The sequence below is a fragment of the Oncorhynchus clarkii genome, chromosome 13 (genome assembly GCF_045791955.1).
Source record: "Oncorhynchus clarkii lewisi isolate Uvic-CL-2024 chromosome 13, UVic_Ocla_1.0, whole genome shotgun sequence".
In the NCBI taxonomy this organism is placed as follows: Eukaryota; Metazoa; Chordata; class Actinopteri; order Salmoniformes; family Salmonidae; genus Oncorhynchus; species Oncorhynchus clarkii.
The window spans coordinates 7,845,998-7,868,742 of NC_092159.1; the positions used below are offsets into that span (position 1 = coordinate 7,845,998).

General features: G+C 42.5%; 1 protein-coding gene across 1 annotated transcript in view; it reads right to left on the minus strand.

Annotated features, from left to right (window-relative positions):
* LOC139424217 (uncharacterized) overlaps positions 1 to 22,745 on the minus strand; it is a 102,489-nt gene that overhangs the window by 44,762 nt on the left and 34,982 nt on the right. The window contains exons 41-74 of the mRNA XM_071175896.1: positions 18,388 to 18,402; positions 18,027 to 18,254; positions 17,154 to 17,300; positions 16,834 to 16,990; positions 16,482 to 16,509; positions 16,109 to 16,217; positions 15,863 to 15,955; positions 15,361 to 15,421; positions 15,100 to 15,198; positions 14,429 to 14,532; positions 13,911 to 14,049; positions 13,558 to 13,676; positions 13,256 to 13,405; positions 12,991 to 13,161; positions 11,392 to 11,695; positions 10,991 to 11,055; positions 10,817 to 10,904; positions 10,583 to 10,700; positions 10,312 to 10,435; positions 9,764 to 9,900; positions 9,035 to 9,290; positions 8,608 to 8,850; positions 8,106 to 8,282; positions 7,864 to 8,009; positions 7,594 to 7,684; positions 6,801 to 7,190; positions 6,553 to 6,679; positions 6,247 to 6,365; positions 5,354 to 5,550; positions 5,035 to 5,218; positions 4,733 to 4,898; positions 4,474 to 4,598; positions 4,051 to 4,359; positions 3,736 to 3,939 (exon numbers count right to left, since the gene is read on the minus strand). Coding sequence (XP_071031997.1) covers positions 3,736 to 3,939; positions 4,051 to 4,359; positions 4,474 to 4,598; positions 4,733 to 4,898; positions 5,035 to 5,218; positions 5,354 to 5,550; positions 6,247 to 6,365; positions 6,553 to 6,679; positions 6,801 to 7,190; positions 7,594 to 7,684; positions 7,864 to 8,009; positions 8,106 to 8,282; positions 8,608 to 8,850; positions 9,035 to 9,290; positions 9,764 to 9,900; positions 10,312 to 10,435; positions 10,583 to 10,700; positions 10,817 to 10,904; positions 10,991 to 11,055; positions 11,392 to 11,695; positions 12,991 to 13,161; positions 13,256 to 13,405; positions 13,558 to 13,676; positions 13,911 to 14,049; positions 14,429 to 14,532; positions 15,100 to 15,198; positions 15,361 to 15,421; positions 15,863 to 15,955; positions 16,109 to 16,217; positions 16,482 to 16,509; positions 16,834 to 16,990; positions 17,154 to 17,300; positions 18,027 to 18,254; positions 18,388 to 18,402 — 5,190 coding nt within the window. The remainder of the gene's footprint in view (positions 1 to 3,735; positions 3,940 to 4,050; positions 4,360 to 4,473; positions 4,599 to 4,732; positions 4,899 to 5,034; positions 5,219 to 5,353; positions 5,551 to 6,246; positions 6,366 to 6,552; positions 6,680 to 6,800; positions 7,191 to 7,593; positions 7,685 to 7,863; positions 8,010 to 8,105; positions 8,283 to 8,607; positions 8,851 to 9,034; positions 9,291 to 9,763; positions 9,901 to 10,311; positions 10,436 to 10,582; positions 10,701 to 10,816; positions 10,905 to 10,990; positions 11,056 to 11,391; positions 11,696 to 12,990; positions 13,162 to 13,255; positions 13,406 to 13,557; positions 13,677 to 13,910; positions 14,050 to 14,428; positions 14,533 to 15,099; positions 15,199 to 15,360; positions 15,422 to 15,862; positions 15,956 to 16,108; positions 16,218 to 16,481; positions 16,510 to 16,833; positions 16,991 to 17,153; positions 17,301 to 18,026; positions 18,255 to 18,387; positions 18,403 to 22,745) is intronic.

The following is a 22,745-nucleotide window of genomic DNA, read 5'->3' on the forward strand; positions in this document are numbered from 1 at the left end:
TGTAGATCCACATGTTTTTAATCAATGCTCAACATTTCACCATGAAAATCATATTTTATGCATCACAGGAAAATGGTAAGACTTGATCTTCAATTCTTTGGTCTTGTTTATTCAGCAACCTCTTTTCCCTGTAAGAAGAAAGAAATAATATAATGGATCAGTAATAATAATGAACATGATAATTATATGGATAGAATATAATGGATCAGTAATAATAATGAACATGATAAATATATGGACAGAATATAATGGATCAGTAATAATAATGAACATGATAAATATATGGATAGAATATAATGGATCAGTAATAATAATGAACATGATAAATATATGGATAGAATATAATGGATCAGTAATAACAATCAACATGATAAATATATGGATAGAATATAATGGATCAGTAATAATAATGAACATGATAAATATATGGATAGAATATAATGGATCAGAAATAATATTGAAAATGATAAATATATGGATAGAATATAATGGATCAGTAATAATAATGAACATGATAAATATATGGATAGAATATAATGGATCAGTAATAATAATGAACATGATAAATATATGGATAGAATATAATGGATCAGTAATAATAATGAACATGATAAATATATGGATCGAGCATTTAATGCTCTGTGCTCAGCTTGGATTTTCAATTTTGAACTACCAACTTGAAATATATGTTTATTATTTTTGCCCTGAAATGTGCTTCTTGAGTGAGTGTAAAAGATCAGTATTGACCTCTGTGAAGACTGATACATAGGTGGTGATGATGTGGTCAGATTTGAACATGTGTCAGGTATAGGTTTAGCAGCAGTTCTGTACCTTTCCAGAGTCACGGGTCTTGGCTCTGAGCTTGTTGACCTGAGTCTCAGCGATGTCAGCACGCTCCTCAGCCTCCTCCAGCTCATGCTGAACCTTCCTGAACTTAGACATGTGCTGGTTTGCTGCTTCCTCCTGGGTGAGGAAAGGGGAGGGAGAGCAGAACATCAGCATTTAAAGTTTGAAGCTTCAGGTAGCAAATATAAATAATATTTTCAACAAAACACATATTAGCAGATTTAGGATAGCAATGTATGATACTGCAGAGAAAGTGAGTGGCAGAACGGGAACAAACAACTGCCTCCAGCACTACCACTCGACCAGCAAATTCCTATTCAACCCCCTCTCCTTTAAGTTGGTAACACATTGGCATAGGGGACACTCACAAATGTGTATAATTTCTCCAGCATGTACTTGCACTATCAATTGTCATTGTTGACTGGCGTGCTGTAGCAACACTTCAACTAAACCATATGCACATTACGTTTGTAGAGAAAATCTACATTTTCGAATGTATGCTCTCAGACTCACCGATTCCTCAGAATGCCTCTTGTAGGCCTTCACTTTCATCTGCAGCTTATCTACCAGGTCCTGAAGTCTGTTAACGTTCTTCTTATCCTCCTCAGTCTGTGAGAGAAGAGCAAAGAATCAGTGTCACAAGAGTTTTATACACAAACCTGTCTGTGTTAGTGTCAAGTGTGTGAAGAATGCACTTTCTCTTACCTGGTAAGTGAGCTCCTTGACTCTGCGCTCATACTTGCGGACTCCCTTGACTGCATCTACACCTCTTCTCTGCTCGGCCTCCACCTCAGTCTCGAGCTCGCGCACCTTTGTGGAAGAAATAAACGTAGGAATTGGTTGGAGGTCGTGAAATCGTAACAAATATTTGTATAAGAGGTATAGTCTTCTACCCAGTCAAGGGGGCACAATTGTAATCTGTTCCCATGTAGTCTTTTAAAATGTTAATTGAAGGGGGCTGTCATAATAACAACAACTTTTCATTATCTAGGTCAGTGGTTCTCAAAGTGGAATTTACATTTCAATTTGTTTATGTATATTTATAGCAAGAACAGATTAAACAGCACGGGATCTTTGGAAAATGTTTAGAGGGTGCAATACTGTACAATATAATATTATTCATCCACAATTTATGTTATTAACTCTTAGATTAAATAACGGGTCTGGGGGCTCACAACTCAATTCTTCTTGTTTTTGAAATATGACTTTTAACCATTTTGTCATGCGTTTTGTGGTGTATGGTGCAGTACCAGTATGGCGACTAGAGGTCGCCACTCTCATGTTTTAATGTTGTGACATTGCTTCTATTATGGAGCTCGCGCCATGGCAGTTGAGAGTAGTTTGCCAAGTGAGCCAACAGCAAGACAGAAGCACCGACATAAATACATTTTTTTTCTTTATTTTGAAGGTAAGCGAGTGTAAAATCACTATATTCAAGACGGTAAAGTTTCTTGAGTATATACATATGTTTGTTGAGATGTTATGTTGTGTTTTTAGGTTTTATGAACTTATTAACGTTCGCTAGCCAACAAGCTAATTCAGCCATTAGCCTGCTAGCTGGTAGCCCCGCATAGCAACGCTAGCTTCCCTAGCAACGGCAAGTGACTGAGAGGTAACAACAGAGAGAAATTATTACTATGACATTAAACCGATGAATGTATATTATATTCTGTGTTGATATTTGTTGTGAATTATTATTATTATTATTATTATGAATGAAATGGCAGATTAGAGGAAGTCTGCTGAGACAATTAAGCCTGAATGAAGCAACTAGATTAATACATTTTAATTTATTTAAAGGTCCTCCACTAAATAAGTGTACAATTATTATAATTTGTTTTGTTATGAACTTAAATTCACTGTAATTTAAGTTTTAAACTGCAACATTTTCTCTTTGTCCCAAGGCAAAATGTGTAGAGTGACAGTAAATGACCTTCAAAACGTCAACATTTTCTCTCTGATGCAAAGAGGGGGGACTTAAAAATGTTATTTCCCAGGGCCCGAGACTTGGTTAGTCCAGTCATGCACTGAAGAAGTCATAGGAAATCTGCGTGGATGCTATTTTCATCGCACTTTAAAGTAGGGGTTGTGTTCTGATATTATGAAGGGGGTCCCTGATGAATTCGCTATCACAAAAGGGGTGGTCCCCGATGCAAAGAAGTTTGGGAACCCCTGATCTAGGTGGGTTATTGTGAGACAAGTCATTAAACAATGTTCCTGTTTATTTTCATATGATCAAATACATTTCCAGCAATCGGTCTTTCAATCCACCCTAATCCACCCTGCTGGTAACTCACCCTGGACTCCAGTTTCTGGAGCTGCTTCTTGCCTCCCTTCATGGCCAGATTCTCAGCCTCATCCAGGCGGTGCTGCAGGTCCTTGACTGTGACCTCCAGGTTCTTCTTCATCCTCTCCAGGTGAGAACTGGTGTCCTGCTCCTTCTTCAGCTCCTCAGCCATCATGGCCGCCTGGAATAGTAGTTTGTTTAATTTATGCACCAATTGGCACCAATCATAACGTCCCTCTGAGATCTTTGTGGTTCTTATCCAGCCCAGCTACCATTGGCACTCGGGGACAAATCACGTTGATGTAATTCAAGGACTCACGTCAGTGATTGCCTTCTTGGCCTTCTCCTCTGCATTCCTGGCCTCCTGGACGATGTCATCCACCTCTCCCTGCACCTGCACCAGGTCAGTCTCCAGCTTCTTCTTGGTGTTCAGAAGGCTGGTGTTCTGAAGGAGGAAACAAGACGATTTGTTTTACTCTCAAGAGAACTGACAAGTCACAAGACTGAAATTATGAAAATCTAAGGCAAGCACGGTCCAATTACAGGTGCGTTTAAACTGTATGCTTGGTTGAGTTTCATTAGAAATGGCTTTTGACCCATACCTGGGAGTGCAGCAGTCCAACACGCTCGCTGGCATCTACCAGCTCAGTCTCAGCCACTTTGCGGCCTCTCTCTGTCTGCTCCAGAGCAACTCTCAGCTCCTCGATTTCAGCCACCATCAGACCGTTTCTGCGCTCCACCATGGCTGCCTGCTCCTTCATGTCTTCTGCGACACGGACGGCGTCATCAAGGTGCAATTGGGCATCCTGGGGTTCACAATGACATACGTTCATTAGGACTTGTGGAAGTAGGGGTGTTTCACAAACAAATCCCTAGCCATTTTCACGTTTTTGAGCCTGATGTCCCAGTCCCTTTACCTTGAGCTGTCCCTGGACATTCCTCAGCTGTTTCTGGGCCTCAGCGGCCTGCCTGTTGGAGTGGCTCAGCTGGATCTCCATCTCGTTCAGGTCTCCCTCCATCTTCTTCTTCACCCTCAGGGCATCATTCCTGCTCCTGACCTCAGAGTCCAGGGTGCTCTGCATGGAGTCAACCACCCTCTGGCTGTTCCTCTTGATCTGCTCCATCTCCTCGTCCTTCTCAGCGATCTTCCTGTCCACCTCACCCTTGATCTGGTTCAGCTCCAGCTGCACACGCAGAATCTTGGATTCCTCGTGCTCCAGTGTTCCCTGGACAAACAGAGGCAGTCAGGCCAATTGTGTTCAGTACATTTGGATGTAGGAATTAAATATATATGACTACAATAAACACCAATACAGGGATCATTGGACTGTAGTTTGTACCTCAGCCTCCTCCAGAGCGGTCTGGATCTCAGACTTCTCTGTCTCCACGGTCTTCTTGGCCTTCTCCAGCTCATGGATGCTCTTGCCAGTCTCTCCGATCTGCTCAGTCAGGTCAGAGATCTCCTCTGCACACACACACAGAAGCAATTTAGATTTTCAGTGGATTTCGCCAATGCACTGAAGTTGACATTGAATTATAATAACAGGGAATTTATTAACAGCAATTAATATTGCAAATGATTTGCCGTCAAATGCTCACGTTGCAGGTTCTTGTTCTCTCTTTTCAGAGTCTCCAGATGATCCAGAGCCTCCTCGTAGGAGTTCTTCATCTTGAAGAGTTCAGTGCTCATAGAGCGAGCCTCCTTCTGAGCTCCTTCCAGCTCAGCCTGGCCCTCCTCATACTTTTGCTTCCACTCTGCCAGAACCTAGGAGAATCCATGGGATTTTCATCAGAAGTCATTGATGAAGAGTTTTGAATTATAAATATGCTACAATTATACTAGAATTGATCATATAGCAGACAGTAAATATCAGCCTATGGTGAGGTTTATTTATTTTCACCTTGTCAAAGTTCCTCTGCTTCTTGTCGAGGTTGGCGGCCAATGCGTTGGCTCTCTCAACATCAATCATGAGGTCCTCCACCTCTCCCTGCAGCCTCTGCTTGGTCTTCTCCAGGGAGGCGCACTTGGAGTTGGTCGCCTCAATGGTCTCCTCAGCATCCTGCAGACGCTGGGCCAGCTTCTTTCTGTTGGACAACAGAGGTTGGTTTTATGGAGTGATACATATGCTTCAATACATATTGATGTAACTTTTTCTCAGAGCCCCCTACCACCCTCACCATCCACACCATATCTGAGTTTTTCTGTTGCGTGCGACTCACTTGGCCTCCTCCAGCTCCTCTGTGCGCTGGATAGCATCAGTTTCATACTTAGTCCTCCACTGAGCCACCTCACTGTTGGCCTTGGACATGCCGCGTTGCAGCTCTGCCTTGGCCTCCTGCTCCTCCTCAAACTGCTCCCTCAGGAGGTCACAGTCATGGCGGGCAGACTGAACACCGTGGGCCAGTGCATTTTTAGCCTGTGAGAGAGAAAGACAAAGAGAGATGAGTGAGATAGTCAAACAGATTATGTGGACTTGTTTACGTGAAGCTGTGCAGTTTGTTGCTAAATTACGGTTTTTGCTTTTTAATTACCGTTTTGTATTTACATTTTTTTCCCTCATTCAACTTTTTCACCCCTGACACTTTATCTGGACATGGTTCTACACGACCTCCAACAGCCGAAGCTAAGTAGTAACATTAACATTATGCCTTCTAGTTGCAGTCGCTGTACTCATAATATACAGGAGATCGATCACCTTATGGTGAGGATAGCCTTGCTACAAGCCCAGCTTCAGACGCAATCGTAAGGCAAGGGTAATTTAAGTGTAGGAAAGGATGAAACAGCATCTGTGCCACCAATATGTACAGATAGTCCTCCTGGTTACACTAGTCTCTTAGGGTGGAAAGACAGTAGGAGTATCTGAGGGTGGAGAGACAGTAGAAGTCTCTGAGGGTGGAGAGACAGGAGTATCTGAGGGTGGAGAGACAGTATAAGTCTCTGAGGGTGGAGAGACAGTAGAAGTCTCTGAGGGTGGAGAGACAGTAGGAGTATCTGAGGGTGGAGAGACAGTAGTAGTATCTGAGGGTGGAGAGACAGTAGAAGAGTCTGAGGGTGGTGTAGTCACCGTCTATGTAAAGATATGGCTCTAAACTCTCCATTTTGGGTCCCTTACCTTGACCTCCTCCTCAATCGCCCTCTTCAGCTCCTCCACCTGCTGGGTGAAGGCCTGTTTTCCTCTGGTCAGCTGAGACACCAGGGCTTCCTTCTCCTCCAGCTGGCGGCCAAACTCACCTGCAGGGACAGAGGAACATCTTGTTAATAGGATCTCTGTTTTCTAAGATTGAAAATTGATTCTGAGGTATCATAGGGCAATGTTAGGTGGTGAATAGTACAGTAGAAACTATCTGGATATAGCCCCTAATACATGTTGTGTTCTACTGAAGGAAAGCATTGGCTTGTTGATCATTGTTGAAGGTACCATTTTCTGTCAGGAGTCTGGCCCTCTGTCCGCTGATGTCGTTGACCTGGCGAACATTCTCATCATTCTTAGTCTTGAGCTCACTCAGCTGGTCCTCAAGAGTACGGCACATCTTCTCCAGATTGCCCTGTTAGTGAAACATGTCCCATTATTTCTTTATATTTGTGACTCCTGTCAACTTCAGTTCACTTGAATGGTAATGTAGTTGACCCCCCTCAATACTGCTTGATCAAAACATCACTACTCACCTTAGCCTTGGCGACGGCCTCCATGTTGCTGGAAAGGTCATCAATCTCCATCTTGTATTCGCTCTTCTCCTTCTCCAGCTTCTGCTTGACGCGCTGCAGGTTGTCGATCTGCTCCCCGAGCTCAGCCACACTGTCGGCCTGCTTCTTGCGCAGAGCGGCGGCTGTGGCCTCATGCTGCAGGGTGGACTCTTCAAGATCACGACGCAGCTTCTGGAACTCAGCCTCACGCTTCTTGTTCATCTCAATCTGAGCAGCAGTGGCACCTCCGGCCTCTTCCAGCCTCTCGCTGATCTCCTCAAGTTCCCTGGAGAGATCGGCCCTCTGCTTCTCAACCTTAGCCCTGGCAGCACGCTCAGCCTCAATTTCCTCTTCCAGCTCCTCAATACGGGCCTAGAACAGGGGTAGGAGCAGGGGGATGAACACTACAATAAAGTTGAAACAATTGAATCTCACAAAGTAATAATAGTATGTATATTTTGTATAAATGTGTAATAAAAACCCAGTTACACCAATACATTTAGTAGACAGTGTCCCATGCAGGAGCCAAACCCTCAAAGGTAAGAAGTTAGACAGAGGACTCTAGATGGATATAAGCCATTTTAACATGTATATTGTCATTGAGGGCTGAGTGGGGATGGTAAGAAGCACCAACAAGAAACACCATCTTCCAACCTACTGAGCTATCAGAAGCCACCTGGAAAACTGTCTGCTGCCAGAAAAAGTGTAATTTATTTTAAAGGAAATGATTCAAGTCTGTGCTCTTCTGTACTGAAGCTTATATCCTGTACTGTACCTGGAGTTCCTTGATCTTCTTCTGCAGCTGAGCTCCCAGAGACTGCTCATCCTCAACCTTGCTGAGGAGCTGGGTGGTCTCAAACTCCTTCCTAAGAAACACAAACACATTGATTGCAGAGTTGGTTTTGGTTCGATAGTGTAAAGGGAGAGTATTATACCATTCACTTTGCTTTTAAGAATCACATGTAAATGCTAATTCATAATTACAAGAAATAGTCAAGAACAACCGTTATAGCAGGTAATACTGTAGTCATTTGTTTGTGTTTACTTCTTGATTTTCTCATCAGCTTGCTGCTTGTCATTCTCCAGGTCCATTATGGACTCCTGGGCCAGTTTCAGATCTCCCTCCAGCTTTCTCTTGGATCTCTCAAGGTCCATACGGAGCTTCTTCTCTTGCTCCAGAGAACCCTCAAGCTATAAGATAAAAACGCATATATTGTTAAAATCTAAACAACTGAAGATAATATAATCTTACATACTATCATGGCCAAAATGTCAAACTCCACTCACGTCGTCCACTTGCTGTTCCAGCTTGGTCTTGGCCTTGGTCAGAGTGTTGACTTTGTCCTCCTCTGCCTGCAGGTCATCCAGTGTCTGCTGGTGGGCCTCTTGGAGGGCTTTCTTCTCCTTGGTCAGCTTGGCAACACTCTCATCCATAGACGCCATCTCCTCTGTCAGGTTTTTAACCTGAAAACGGCAACATCAAAATGAGTCTTTGGTCACTTCACCATAAAGGGGAGATTTAGTTTGTTAAATATGGCATTCATTTCATTTAGATTTGCACAGCATTAACAATTACTGTACTATAGATTCAACACTAGATGTCAGTGTTCACCATGCCAGTGTACTGAATGGAAGTCATAAATGAGGGGGAGCAGAACATGCAATGAATGTTGGGAGTGCTGAAATTCTACTATTGTACAACGTGAATTACATTTCTGTTAAGCTATGTTTTGAATTGATTAGTGTTTGGATTATTGTTGGTTAGACTGTCTATGGTAAGACACAAGACCTTGTTTTCAGTGGCGTGCTTCTCCTTCTCCACTTTGGCCAGGGTGAGCTCCAGGTCATCAATGTCCTTCTTCAGCTCAGAGCACTCATCTTCCAGCTTCCTCTTCTTGGCAGTCAATTCAGCATTGATCTCCTCCTCATCCTCCAGCCTCTCGGTCGTCTCTTTGAGTTTGGCCTCCAGCTGGATCTTGCTCTTGATGAGCCCCTCACACCTTTCCTCAGCATCGTTCAGACTCTCTCCTTCCTGGTTTCAGAACAAGGGGGAAAATTCAGAGGCCTCACTTTGTGTATTGAAGGTCAGAGTAAATCAATCGAAATTCACGAGATATGTAAAGTATATAATATTGGCAATAAAAAGGTGTGTTCATATGTATGTGTATTCATGTGAATGTAAATTTGACAGTAATGAATGTTGTTTTTTCACCCACAGATGCGACTTGGAGTGCCAGGTCGTTCTTCTCCTGTGTCAGGGCCACCAACTTCTCCTCCATTTGCTTCTTTGTGGCCAGAGCCTTGGCCAGGTCTGTCGTCATCTTATCATAGTTCTCCTTCATGTTGGCCAGCTCCTTCTCAGTCTCAGCGCTCTGCAGCAGGGGCTTGATCTTGAAGTACAACTTCATCCATGGCCAGGTTTTGACATTCATGAATGAGCGGATGTTGTACTGGATGGCGTAAACTGATTCTCTGGTCGACAGAAAGAATAGAGTGTCATGGTGAGTGACATGCTTAAAGCTACACTCTGTGACTCTAAGAACAACAAAATGGCCCCCCACCAATGTTTGTTTACAGCTGAGGAATGGGGCTTGGGAAATGTAACCCCTCTTAAATTCATAGACAGCTCTCTAGATGCAAGTACTGACAGTTCGTGCGTTCTAAGCTCATGAGGCATTTTATATTCTTCAAGAATGAATGGGTAAATTCCACAAATGTAAATGACAATTGAACAGCCAAATCCCAAACTCCAACTATAAAGCTAGAGTCCTTTAGTTGCTACATCCATTTCTGGACTAAATTAATGAACCCAAAAGCTTTAGTAGGCCATTATAAGATGTACTTTCTCATTCTGAACAACTCACAGCATATACAGTATGTAATCGTAATGCATTAGATACAGGTGGTTGACAGAAAGCTTTGCCAAGATGTCTACTATTCCTCACCTCCTCTCCATCATCTTGCTAAACTCTCTCCTCATGAGGAATCCACGACTGAGAGCCTGGACCATGCCGACCAGAGTGGCCAGCTTCTCATCTCTCATCTCCTCCAGGACACCCAGCAGACCGGCTTTGAAGAACACCTGAGACACAGGTTAACATGGTCAATGGAACCACAGATGGTGACAGATAGAAAGGGTCAAACCACTAGATTGGTTTAAACACCATTAACTTTGCAACGGTTACAAACAAACCATGTGACAGGTTGTTTCTAAGATGTTAGTTATTGTACAGTTGTAGATTAATCATGTACAGATACATATACCTGCAACTATACCACTCTATCACAATGCAAATTATAATGAGTTTAGTTTCTCTTCTATACTTGTGATGAATTAACAGAACAATGTTTTTCCACCTTTTCCATTAGTTAAATGAAGAAGAAAGAACATAAGGATGGATAGATCAACTGGAGAGATTTTATACGGTACGGGTTTAAATTATTATTGAAGTTGTGTTTTGTTGTCAGCTTTTACTGGGGGATTTTGACTGACCTTGGTGTGTCCAAATTTGTAATCCTCGTGATTCACATCAATGGACCCAAGCAGCTTCTCAGAAGCCTTCTTGTTGTCCATGAACTGGCCCTCAGGGATGACGCTGGCATTCAGTACTTTGTACCTGAATGAGAAGACAGTTTTAAAGTATGTCAAGTTGTAATAGGTTGGTTATATTTCGTAAAAGGTAAGACTATTCTGATGCTGGGAAAACCCTTGGAGCAGATATTTTATGTGGTGTGTGCGTGTGTGTGTGCTTGTGCGCATGTACCTCTGCTTGAAATCAGCATAGATGATTCTGCTGGGGAAGCCCTTTCTGCAGATCCTGATACCCTCCAGTACACCATTACACCTGAGCTGGTGGATAACCAGGAAGTTCTCCATCAGACCTGGTAAAACAAAAGAAGTCTCTTTTAATACTCATAAACAGGTTATAGATTGGGATTGTTAAGGTTACTGATACTGTACTGATAAGATGACATATTTAAGCCAATATTTCTTGTACCTGGAGTCTTTGACTCGTTGGGGATCAGGCAGCGCACAAAGTGAGGATGAGTGCTCCTCAAGTTGGTCATCAGCTTATGTAAGTTCTCCTGTAAGGGGGTTACAAACCATGTTCTCATTTATGATAATCAATGCACCTTTTGAAGGACTGAATAAGCACATTGCAAAAGCTCACCCTGAACTGGGAGGACACAGTCTGCATGGAACCACCCTTCTTCTTGCCTCCTTTCTTGGCTTTATCTGTTAAAATGGGGGAAAGTAAAAGATAACTAGAAAAGTACATTTCCTAGAGCGGGTGGAATAATTGAAAAATAATAAGAATATGTAAGAAATCTAGAGTGGTCTTGTCTTCTGCAAGCACACTAATTAAACTTCACACTTAGCTAGAGGCAAATGCTGTCAATGAGATTGTTTAAAATAACATCTATTGTATGATTAAATTAACCAAGTGTATTAGTAAATCAACCCAGTGATAAACCCTGAGAAATTGTCATACATTGAAAGACTTTAAAGAACATTTGGGTCTGAGTTATAACTAGTATTTAGTTAAATATTGTGATGTGATGCTAGTCTTACCCTCAGGAGGGGGAGGGGGATACAGGGCAGCCAAAATTTTGACAGAGGACTTCTGGTACAGCTGACAAACTGAGTCGTTCAGGGGGTCCTTGTTCTTCTCCAGCCATCCAGTGATGTTGTAGTCCACAGTTCCGGCGTAGTGCACCAGGGAGAAGTGGGCCTCTGCCTTGCCTTTGGCAGGCTTGGGCTTCTCAAACGCATTTGTTTTGCCAAGATGCTGGGCGTACAGCTTGTCCTTGAAGGTAGTGTCTGAAGACTTGGGGAACATGCACTCCTCTTCAAGGATGGAGAAGATGCCCAATGGCTTTACGAAAAGAGATTTCAAATTAGTGATATTTACATTTAGTAAATATGCTATTATAGGATTATATTCATTTAGGGACACATAATAGGAAACATTGAGTTCTCAACAGTTAGTGGCATATATTAATGGGTGCCAAGGGAAGTGAGGCTTCCCCCAAAAAATGGACATAATTTAATGTATCTTTCGTCTCGCTTAGCAAGAGGCTGAATGTATCACTCCAGGTAAAGCATCAGAGTGAGCAAAACTGCGCCCCTCTGTCTCTGTATGTGTAGCCCTTCTATCTGATGCTGTCTGGTCAAAAATAGTATGATATTGTAGCATTGAATGCAAAAGAAGCCAGCGATCATTTGGCCTCCCTTGATATTTTTTTGTGTACAATTACAGCGAATCAGAGTTGAGCTAAACTGAGTGAGCTAATCTGTGAATGGTCCTGGTGCACCAAAAACCGTGTCAAGTGAAGCCAGTTTGGATTTGGCTTCACACCAAATCAAGCCAAACGTTATTGACAGAAAGAAACTTCAATTGTTGCATCTCATTGTGTTGTTTTCCTCTGGAGGATAGCTAGCTAGCTAAAATGGGCCCTTTCCTAAATTAGCCATGGATGGAGATAGGGACTTGTACTCATAATTGTATTGATGTATTTTCACCACGTATTTTCTACTTAATCACACAAACACATACATTAGTACCATGGACAGCCATATGATATTAAGTTTACGTTGATTGGACTAAAATAGTTTTTGGAATCTTTTAGTTTTCACTGTATTAGACTAAGCATGGGTGATTTGATGATGTTGAAATGGCGCTGGAATATTGGAGGGAGGCAACTCCTGTTTTCTTCGCATTTTGCGGTATCTCCCCGTGTTTCTAAATCAATAGATGTTTAGTAGTCCGAAAATGACAGAAAAATGTACTTGACTGACCATGTTGTAGGTCATGTAACTGTTTGTTACATTCATAATGCTTTGTGGACTCCACAAGACAGATTTTGCTCTCCGGTTTTGTGATGAAACAAAGATGTGGTTGAATTTATTCTGCCACTGTGTCTTCTTATTGTCTTGGCCTTAGACCTATATGTCACAGTGGCACGGCATATAAACTAACAGGTTACAGAGCAAACAACGCAATTAACACATTGGTTTTTATATGGATTTTTTGGACTCGATTGGCTTCCCCAGTGATTTTAATACTGTATACGTTGTACCGCTGTGATAATATTTCACACAACGCTCCATATGAGCTTTGCTGTTATGGTCCATTATAATGGTCCATTAAAATCCTCACAGACAGCTTACCTTCTCAATAAGCTCAATGCAGGCAGCCAAGTCCATGCCGAAGTCAATGAAGGCCCAGACGATTCCCTCCTTCTTGTACTCCTCTTGCTCCAGGACGAACATGGTGTGGTTGAAAAACTGTTGCAGTTTCTCATTGGTGAAGTTGATGCACAGCTGCTCCATGCTGTTGTACTGTTGATGGAATTTTAAAAGGGATCATTTCATCATACAAGGCTGTAATCCATCTCAATCAGAACTTATTGTCTTGTTCTGGTCTCATACTCACATCAAAGATCTCAAACCCGGCAATGTCAAGCACACCGATATAGAACTGCCTTGGATTCTTGGTGTCCAACATCTCATTGATACGGATGACCATCCACAAGAACATCCTCTCATAGATGGACTTGGCCAGAGCACTGACTGAGTTATTAACCTGCAATGATAATACCTCAAATTAATACATGAGATATTGACCATGTCCAGTGATGAGGTGAAACAAGCTTGGGAAAAACAAAAGCAATGCACTCGTCCCCCAAATAATTTCAGTGCTCAGAAAATGGTAGATGCTTTGTTTGGCCGCCGTACCTGAGGCACAGTCTGTCCCTTGGTCACATACTCGTTGCCGACCTTCACTCTGGGGTAGCACAGAGCTTTCAACATCTCAGCTGAGTTCAGGCCCAGCAGGTAGGCAATTTTATCAGCCACTGGAGAGAGAACCAACAACAACAGACTCAGGGACACAAGATCAATTGTTTCGGAATTTCACACTGACAAAATAGTTTGGTTAACGTCTTTGTGGGGTTAGAATTTGTTCTCCAAAAATGATCTCCTGCCTGACTTTCATGTGGCACTGTCTGTCTTAGGTGTTCTATTTCTATGTTGGGGACTGGGAATGGGACTAATGCTCTACATATTGTATATATATGAGTGGGACTCACCCTCTGTGCCGTCTGGCTCGGCCTGCTCCTCACGCTGCTTCTGCTTGAATTTCAAGTTTCCATGGTGCAATACAGCTCCTGTCAGCTTGTAGATGCCAATCTTCTCATCGTTACTGAAGCCCAGGACTGTAATGGCATCCTGACATTAAAGAGGAAGTACAACAGAGATGAACTGAACGGTAGTTTGCTCAGTTACACTACAGTTCTGTGCTGCTCACTGCAGAATAAATTGGATAGATAGATTTGACTGGCTTCTCTGTTACACATGATTACGCTTGGCAAACACATTAGTAGATGGCAGCAGAGTTCCACAGGGCACTTAGTGGTGCTCTATAGTGGAAGGCATGAAGAGTTCCTTGAGGCACATGTCTAACTAACACAAGGCATTTAGAATCAAACTTAAACATACATGAACATTCCCAGCTGCCACCAAGTTGGAATTTCACAGTACATTCAGTGTGTATGGTGGTCCTATCCATTCCATATCTAGAGTTTGGTTAACCCTTTGTTTGACTCACATCTGTGGCATCCAACTCTTCATTGTCGTTGATGCTGGCCACAGTGATCTGTCCCTGACTGCACATGGGGAAGTCGTAGGGGTTAGTGGTGATGAGCGCCATTTCTGTGGACAACAGAGAACAGCTTGTCAGTTAAATCTCTTAGAATTCTGCTGTCCCACCTTTACAGTTTTTTGGGGGGCTCCTGAGTGGCGCAGCGGTTTAAGGTACTGCATCTCGGTGCTAGAGGCATCACTACAGACCCTGGCTCGATTCCAGGCTTTATCACAACCAGCCGTGATTGGGAGTCCCGTAGGGCGGCACACAATTGGCCCACCGTCGTCTGGGGTTAATGTTTGGCTTGGGTAGGCTGTCATTGTAAATAAGAATTTATTCTTAACTGACTTTCCTAGTTAAATAAAGGTTAAATACAAAAAATGTAACAGTATCTCTACCTCCTTTACTCAAAAGATGGACTCAAGGATACATAGTATATAATGAATAGCATCAAAAGAGGACACTGAGACTTGTGGACTAGTGCATCACAGTGCATTACTTGATAGATATTTCCCAGAGATGTAATCATTGTAATATTATTGTAATTTTATTCATATTGTGGATTATTAATATTTTTTTTAGATTCCATTGATGGGGGTGGGAATAATTTCCCCTGAACCTCTACTTTGTCTTACCAACTAGCTCAGGTTTGTGGCCTGTCATCATCTGGAAGAAGATGTGGTAGCCTCTCTCATCGGGCAGCTGGAAGGACACTCGGGACTTCTCCAGCAGGTCTGAGAGAGAGAGTGAATGACACACAGAGGAAGAGTAGAACGGGAATGAGAGAGAGAGAGAGAGAGAGCAAAAAAGAGAACATGAGATTCATTTCAATTTGATCTCCCAAAAAATCTGTGTGAATTTAGGAAAGCATTGAGAAACAATCAAAACCAACTCACAGGTTTCAATGTCAGCTTTAGCCAGTTTACCACCTTGGAAGTGAATCCTGATGAATTTACCCTGTTGAAGATTATGGGGGTTATAAATAGGTCAACAAATTAATCTTTTAACATTTTACTTTGATAGACCCCTGTAAATGTTAGTTTGTTGGACAGATGTTGGGTCTATTGATACAGTTGTAGGATGTATGATCCAGTTTGCTACAGCAGAGGGAAGACTCCTGCAGCAACAGTAAATGTGAATTATAATGTGGATTATAAATAATGGACATTGTTTTGTAGGGGTTGATGAAACAATAATATTACAGTGAATTAAGTCTGAAACTTTAAATAAAAAAATTCACATTTTAAAACGTTAAAAACACTAGAAGTTTGAATTTCAAATTTTCAACAACAAAACCAGAGATAAAAAGAACATCTAATATCTGTATAATAGAAGTGAACATCTAAATTACATTTTTCCAATATAAGGTAACTTCCACAGTATGCCCTTCATACTTACAAAGCGAGACGAGTTGTCGTTCCTCACTGTCTTGGCATTACCGTAAGACTCCAGCAGAGGGTTAGCTGCAATGATCTGATCCTCAAGAGACCCCTGATTGAGAAAAACACAAGTTGCTCAAAAACTGGTAAGCTGGTAAAGTTTGTTTTTCTCAATTGCTTGAAAGAGGATTCACCACTGGAAAAACAGTTTACACAGCCAACCAAACTGAAATGTGTTAAAAAGGCAAACATAAGAACAACTTACCTGCATTTTGCCTGGTTCTGCTTCCTTCTTGGCCCCAGACACTGCAATGGTGGCAAAGTACTGGATGACACGCTTGGTGTTGACAGTCTTTCCTGCACCGGATTCTCCGCTGGTTTATATGACAGAGAAAGAGGGGTTTTAGTTACATGTTTAAGTGTCAGATTGGCTTTCACTAAGAAATGGCATAGAAAAATACACTGTTAACCTGTGTTCTGACATAAGTCTTTAACAAATAATCCTTCTCATCGACTCGTTATTACACATAGCCTAATGCTCTAATCCATTCATAATGTCATGTATTTCATCACACCAAGTGACACAACTTATTACAATAGAAACACTTTCTCAAGTGACATTTTAGTAAACAACTTACGTAATCAGGACGGACTGGTTCTCCTTATCTGGAACCAAAAAACACATTACTTATCATACTCAAGCAACATTCAGGGGACATTATTTAATTCATAGCATCATCATGAATTTCAATTTGGAACATTTTCCATTCAAGGGTAGTGAAATCAGATATTCCCAGCAAACTGTTATTACCTAGACTAGAAAACAGCAGATACCTCTCTGAAGCATATTTAAATTTCCATTGATGCATCCGTTCATCTATCCATGCGCACTTAATGGACATCCATCCAACTATCCAACCAACCATTCATCCCTCCATCCATTCATCCATCCAACCATGCATTCCTCCATCCATCCATGAGAGCTCGTACCAATCATCATGAACTGAAAGGCGTTGTCAGAGACAGAGAAGATATGGGGTGGAGCCTCCATCCTCTTCTTCCCTCTGTAGGCGTTGACAACTTCTGCGTCGTACACAGGGAGCCACTTGTAGGGGTTCACCGTGGCACAGAAGAGCCCAGAGTAGGTCTGGATGAAAGTGATTAAATTAGGGTATTAGTAAAGTCAGATGGACTTCTACCTGGATTTATGTGAGGATGTGGGTGTACTGTTTCTACCATTCATTTTTGCGCTGTATGTGTATATTTATTATGTTCATGTATGTGTGTGTTAGTATGTGCAGGTTTCTTACATAGATCATCCATGCTGCATAACGCTCTTTGAGGTTATACAACACAGAGGCTTCATTCAGGTAGGTCATCATGGCCATGTCCTCAATCTTGTCATACTTAGGGGGGTTCATCTCGAAAATGTCTGCATCTTTGAACTCTTTTCCTTCCTGAAATAGTCAGGAATATAGATTACACACAGATCACGGCCCAGTACATCACTGGGGCCAAGCTTCCTGCCATCCTGGACCTATATAATAGGTGGTGTCAGAGGAAAGCCCTTAACAGTTTCTACCCCATAAGACTGCTGAACAATTAATCAAATGGAAACCGGTCTATTCCCCCCAATTTGTCTTGTACTCTGCTGCTACTCGCTGTTTATTATCTATTCATAGTCACTTCACCCCTACCTACATGTACAAATCACCTCGAATAACCTGTTCTCCCGCACATTGACTCGTTACCGGTTCCCCCCTTATATAGCCTTGTTATTGTTATTTTACTGTGTTACTTTTTATTATTTGTTTTACTTTAGTTTAGCTGGGAAATATTTTCTTAGCTCTTCTTGAACTGCACTGTTGGTTAAGGGCCTGTAAGTAAGCATTTCACGCCAAGGTGAACACTTGTTGTATTCAGCGCATGTGACAAATAAAGTTTGATTTGATTTGATCAAAGTGGACATGACTGAATGTTTCATGCCAATTTTAAATAGCCGTTTTAAACATGATGTGTTTGAAGGTAATATTCTGCTTACCAAAACAAATACATGTCTAATCTATCTGTTGTTACTGATGGCATATTGTCTATTGAAGCGGTTTTTGATCATTTTGATGATTTTTCATGAAACTGAGTAATTACACAAACTTGAACTTGACTACTTTTCAGATCAGACTTACCTCCTTAGTGCCGTCGGGTTTAATGACTGTTACAGTACACTTCCCGTCGGCCCTGGCAGTGACCAGACCCTTAAGGTACAGCTCCGCCTTGTCTGTCACATAGCAGGAGTTCTTTGAATCAAAGGGTGCGGTTTGTGCCTCAATCCTTTCCCTCTCAGGCTTACGGAGGTATATGGCAGCCTTGCCGTAGATTTGCATCTCCGCGTCCGTACTCATGGTGACGGATAACTAGGAAAGAGATGAAACAAGAAACATGATTGACTCTGTGGTGCTTCCTCCCCAGTCAACAGAGTTAGGTGAGCGGTATCTCTCTCAGAATATTCTCATCACTTTTTATGTGAAGAGTCAAACCATGTCTCACCTTCTTTTTCCCCTCCTACAGATTAATGTGTACTTCTTGGAGGACCCTGTGAAATGTAAGGTGTTGTGAAAAAGCACAAGTCTAAAGCCTTACCATTTAAATGCCCAAACAAAAAAAAACATTTAACTATATAATTAAAACCATATCAAATTCAACTACAGGTGCAGCTGCCAACTTTTATTTTCCTAGTGGCACTTTACTACACTTTGTCATATATTGAAATAAATACCCCTGAAAACCCTGTTAAATTCTAGACCTCTCCCTTAATTTACAAACAAGTGCAGGAGCACAACTTTTGGACATAAAAGGAACTTACAGATTTGAAGTAATATACATTTAAAGAAAAACTTTCTTTTTTTAAACCAATGGCACTCAATCAATTAATTAAATGTATTTATAAAGCCCTTTTTACTGGATTACACTTGATTGCATATTGTAAAATCTTAAGAGACATGCAGAAGTCAATTCAAACAGTGCAGTTAGCTACTGCCTCAGTTGCTGAGTACAACGAGGAGACAAATATACAAATCTAAGGAGGTGGAGAGAGTCTTACCACAGAGGAAGAAGGTATCTGACTTATGGATGCTGGGGCCTCAGCCTCCTTATATCTGGTTGGAAGTGCCAACCAGGCAAAAGTTAATTATGGACCACTCTGGGAAAGGACATGAATTGGATGAGAGACTTCTGTGTGTCTGTGTCTCACTAGCACCTCCCACTTCCAGGAGCACCACACTCCCATTACATGACTTTTTAATGTCATATTTGTCTCTGAATTGGATTTAGCTGAATTTACATAAATGAGAGATGTCATTATTAATAATTATGACAATATCAAAAGTTTGACTCATCCCAATGTTACTTCTACTGAACCTCATATACTGTAATGGAGTGAGTCCATGTTGCCCCACTAGAACTAAAATAGTTTTCATTAAATCTAATCTGACCTGATTTAGTTCCATTTTAGTGGCATTAATCCTCATCAACAATTGTATATATATGTTTACCTGTTATTTATATTGTTTAGCTTGTAAACACATCTGAACTGTCTCCTCACCTCATGCTTGTGACGGAGTTGGCCTTTACCTCGTGCTTTGCTTAATTTGATTTATCACCCCTGTGGAACCACATGAAATTAATATTTGAAAGCTTGAACGGACACATTCAGGCTTTCAATAACAGCTTATAAAACCGTTAAATCTAATGTGTTATTTATCTACAGTTTGATCTATTAAAAAGATTCTCGAGACGCTTTTATTTGTCTCACATTTCAGTTGGCTAAAACGGTCCAGTAGGATTCTTATGACTTACATAACACCATACCAGTATTTCAATCATCTTATCCACTCATATTGCTGACAGCGATATAGCTGTCTCAAACATTTATTACACTCTGAAGTTAACCACTTAGCAGCTGAGCTGGCTTCAGTAAAACTGTCAGAAAATGAATAGGGAATAGTTACAATAAAGTAACAGATTACTTTACATTTACATTACATTTTCACCACCTATATGTTTGGGGTGCTGTGTCCACCCAGCACATTAGTAGGGGGGACTGGGGTTGGCTGTCACTTTTTACTCTGGTGTGTATTTCTCATCACCAGTATATCTGTCACGGATCCCTCCGGAACTGTCCTTACACACACCTGGTTCCTATTCCCAGTGATTAGTAATTCTATAAATGTGCCCTTTGTTCACCATTGTCCGGTCGATTATTGTTACGGGTCTCACCCGTGTAGAATCATGAGTACCTGTGCTATGTTGTGTTGGCTTTCGTGCCATAGTGGATTGTGCAGATGATTACGGGTCTCGTCCCATGTGGAATCATTGTGTGTGTGTTACGGGTCTCGTCCCATGTAGAATAATTGTGTGTGTGTTACGGGTCTCGTCCCGTGTAGAATCATTGTGTGTGTTACGGGTCTCGTCCCATGTGGAATCATTGTGTGTGTTACGGGTCTCGTCCCATGTGGAATCATTGTGTGTGTGTTACGGGTCTCGTCCCATGTGGAATCATTGTGTGTGTTACGGGTCTCGTCCCATGTGGAATCATTGTGTGTGTGTGTGTTACGGGTCTCGTCCCATGTGGAATCATTGTGTGTGTGTGTTACGGGTCTCGTCCCATGTAGAATCATTGTGTGTGTTACGGGTCTCGTCCCATGTGGAATCATTGTGTGTGTTACACGTCTCGTCCCATGTGGAATCATTGTGTGTGTTACGGGTCTCGTCCCATGTGGAATCATTGTGTGTGTGTTACGGGTCTCGTCCCATGTGGAATCATTGTGTGTGTTACGGGTCTCGTCCCATGTGGAATCATTGTGTGTGTGTGTTACGGGTCTCGTCCCATGTGGAATCATTGTGTGTGTGTGTTACGGGTCTCGTCCCATGTGGAATCATTGTGTGTGTTAAGGGTCTCGTCCCATGTGGAATCATTGTGTGTGTTACGGGTCTCGTCCCATGTGGAATCACTGTGTGTGTGTTACGGGTCTCGTCCCATGTGGAATCATTGTGTGTGTGTTACGGGTCTCGTCCCATGTAGAATCATTGTGTGTGTGTTACGGGTCTCGTCCCATGTGGAATCATTGTGTGTGTTACGGGTCTCGTCCCATGTGGAATCATTGTGTGTGTGTTAAGGGTCTCGTCCCATGTGGAATCATTGTGTGTGTTACGGGTCTCGTCCCATGTGGAATCATTGTGTGTGTGTTACGGGTCTCGTCCCGTGTAGAATCATTGTGTGTGTTACGGGTCTCGTCCCATGTGGAATCATTGTGTGTGTGTTACGGGTCTCGTCCCATGTGGAATCATTGGGTGTGTGTTACGGGTCTCGTCCCATGTGGAATCATTGTGTGTGTTACGGGTCTCGTCCCATGTGGAATCATTGTGTGTGTGTGTTACGGGTCTCGTCCCATGTGGAATCATTGTGTGCGTGTGTTACGGGTCTTGTCCCATGTAGAATCATTGTGTGTGTTACGGGTCTCGTCCCATGTGGAATCATTGTGTGTGTTAAGGGTCTCGTCCCATGTGGAATCATTGTGTGTGTTACGGGTCTCGTCCCATGTGGAATCATTGTGTGTGTGTTACGGGTCTCGTCCCATGTGGAATCATTGTGTGTGTGTTACGGGTCTCGTCCCATGTAGAAAGAATCATTGTGTGTGTGTTACGGGTCTCGTCCCATGTGGAATCATTGTGTGTGTTACGGGTCTCGTCCCATGTGGAATCATTGTGTGCGTGTTACGGGTCTCGTCCCATGTGGAATCATTGCGTGTGTGTTACGGGTCTCGTCCCATGTGGAATCATTGTGTGTGTGTTACGGGTCTCGTCCCATGTGGAATCATTGTGTGTGTGTTACGGGTCTTTTCCCATGTAGAATCATTGTGTGTGTTACGGGTCTCGTCCCATGTGGAATCATTGTGTGTGTTACGGGTCTCGTCCCATGTGGAATCATTGTGTGTGTTACGGGTCTCGTCCCATGTGGAATCATTGTGTGTGTTACGGGTCTCGTCCCATGTGGAATCATTGTGTGTGTGTTACGGGTCTCGTCCCATGTGGAATCATTGTGTGTGTGTTACGGGTCTCGTCCCATGTAGAATCATTGTGTGTGTTACGGGTCTCGTCCCATGTGGAATCATTGTGTGTGTGTTACGGGTCTCGTCCCATGTGGAATCATTGTGTGTGTGTTACGGGTCTCGTCCCATGTGGAATCATTGTGTGTGTGTTACGGGTCTCGTCCCATGTGGAATCATTGTGTGTGTGTTACGGGTCTCGTCCCATGTGGAATCATTGTGTGTGTGTTACGGGTCTCGTCCCATGTACAATCATTGTGTGTGTTACGGGTCTCGTCCCATGTGGAATCATTGTATGTGTTACGGGTCTCGTCCCATGTGGAATCATTGTGTGTGTTACGGGTCTCGTCCCATGTGGAATCATTGTGTGTGTGTTACGGGTCTCGTCCCATGTGGAATCATTGTGTGTGTGTTACGGGTCTCGTCCCATGTAGAATCATTGTGTGTGTTACGGGTCTCGTCCCATGTAGAATCATTGTGTGTGTTACGGGTCTCGTCCCGTGTAGAATCATGGTTCGTGTGAGTACCTGTGCTGTGTTGTGTTGGCTTTCGTGCCATCGTGGATTGTGCAGATGATTACGGGTCTCGTCCCATGTGGAATCATTGTGTGTGTCTTACGGGTCTCGTCCCATGTGGAATCATTGTGTGTGTTACGGGTCTCGTCTCATGTGGAATCATTGTGTGTGTGTGTTACGGGTCTCGTCCCATGTGGAATCATTGTGTGTGTGTGTTACGGGTCTTGTCCCATGTAGAATCATTGTGTGTGTTACGGGTCTCGTCCCATGTGGAATCATTGTGTGT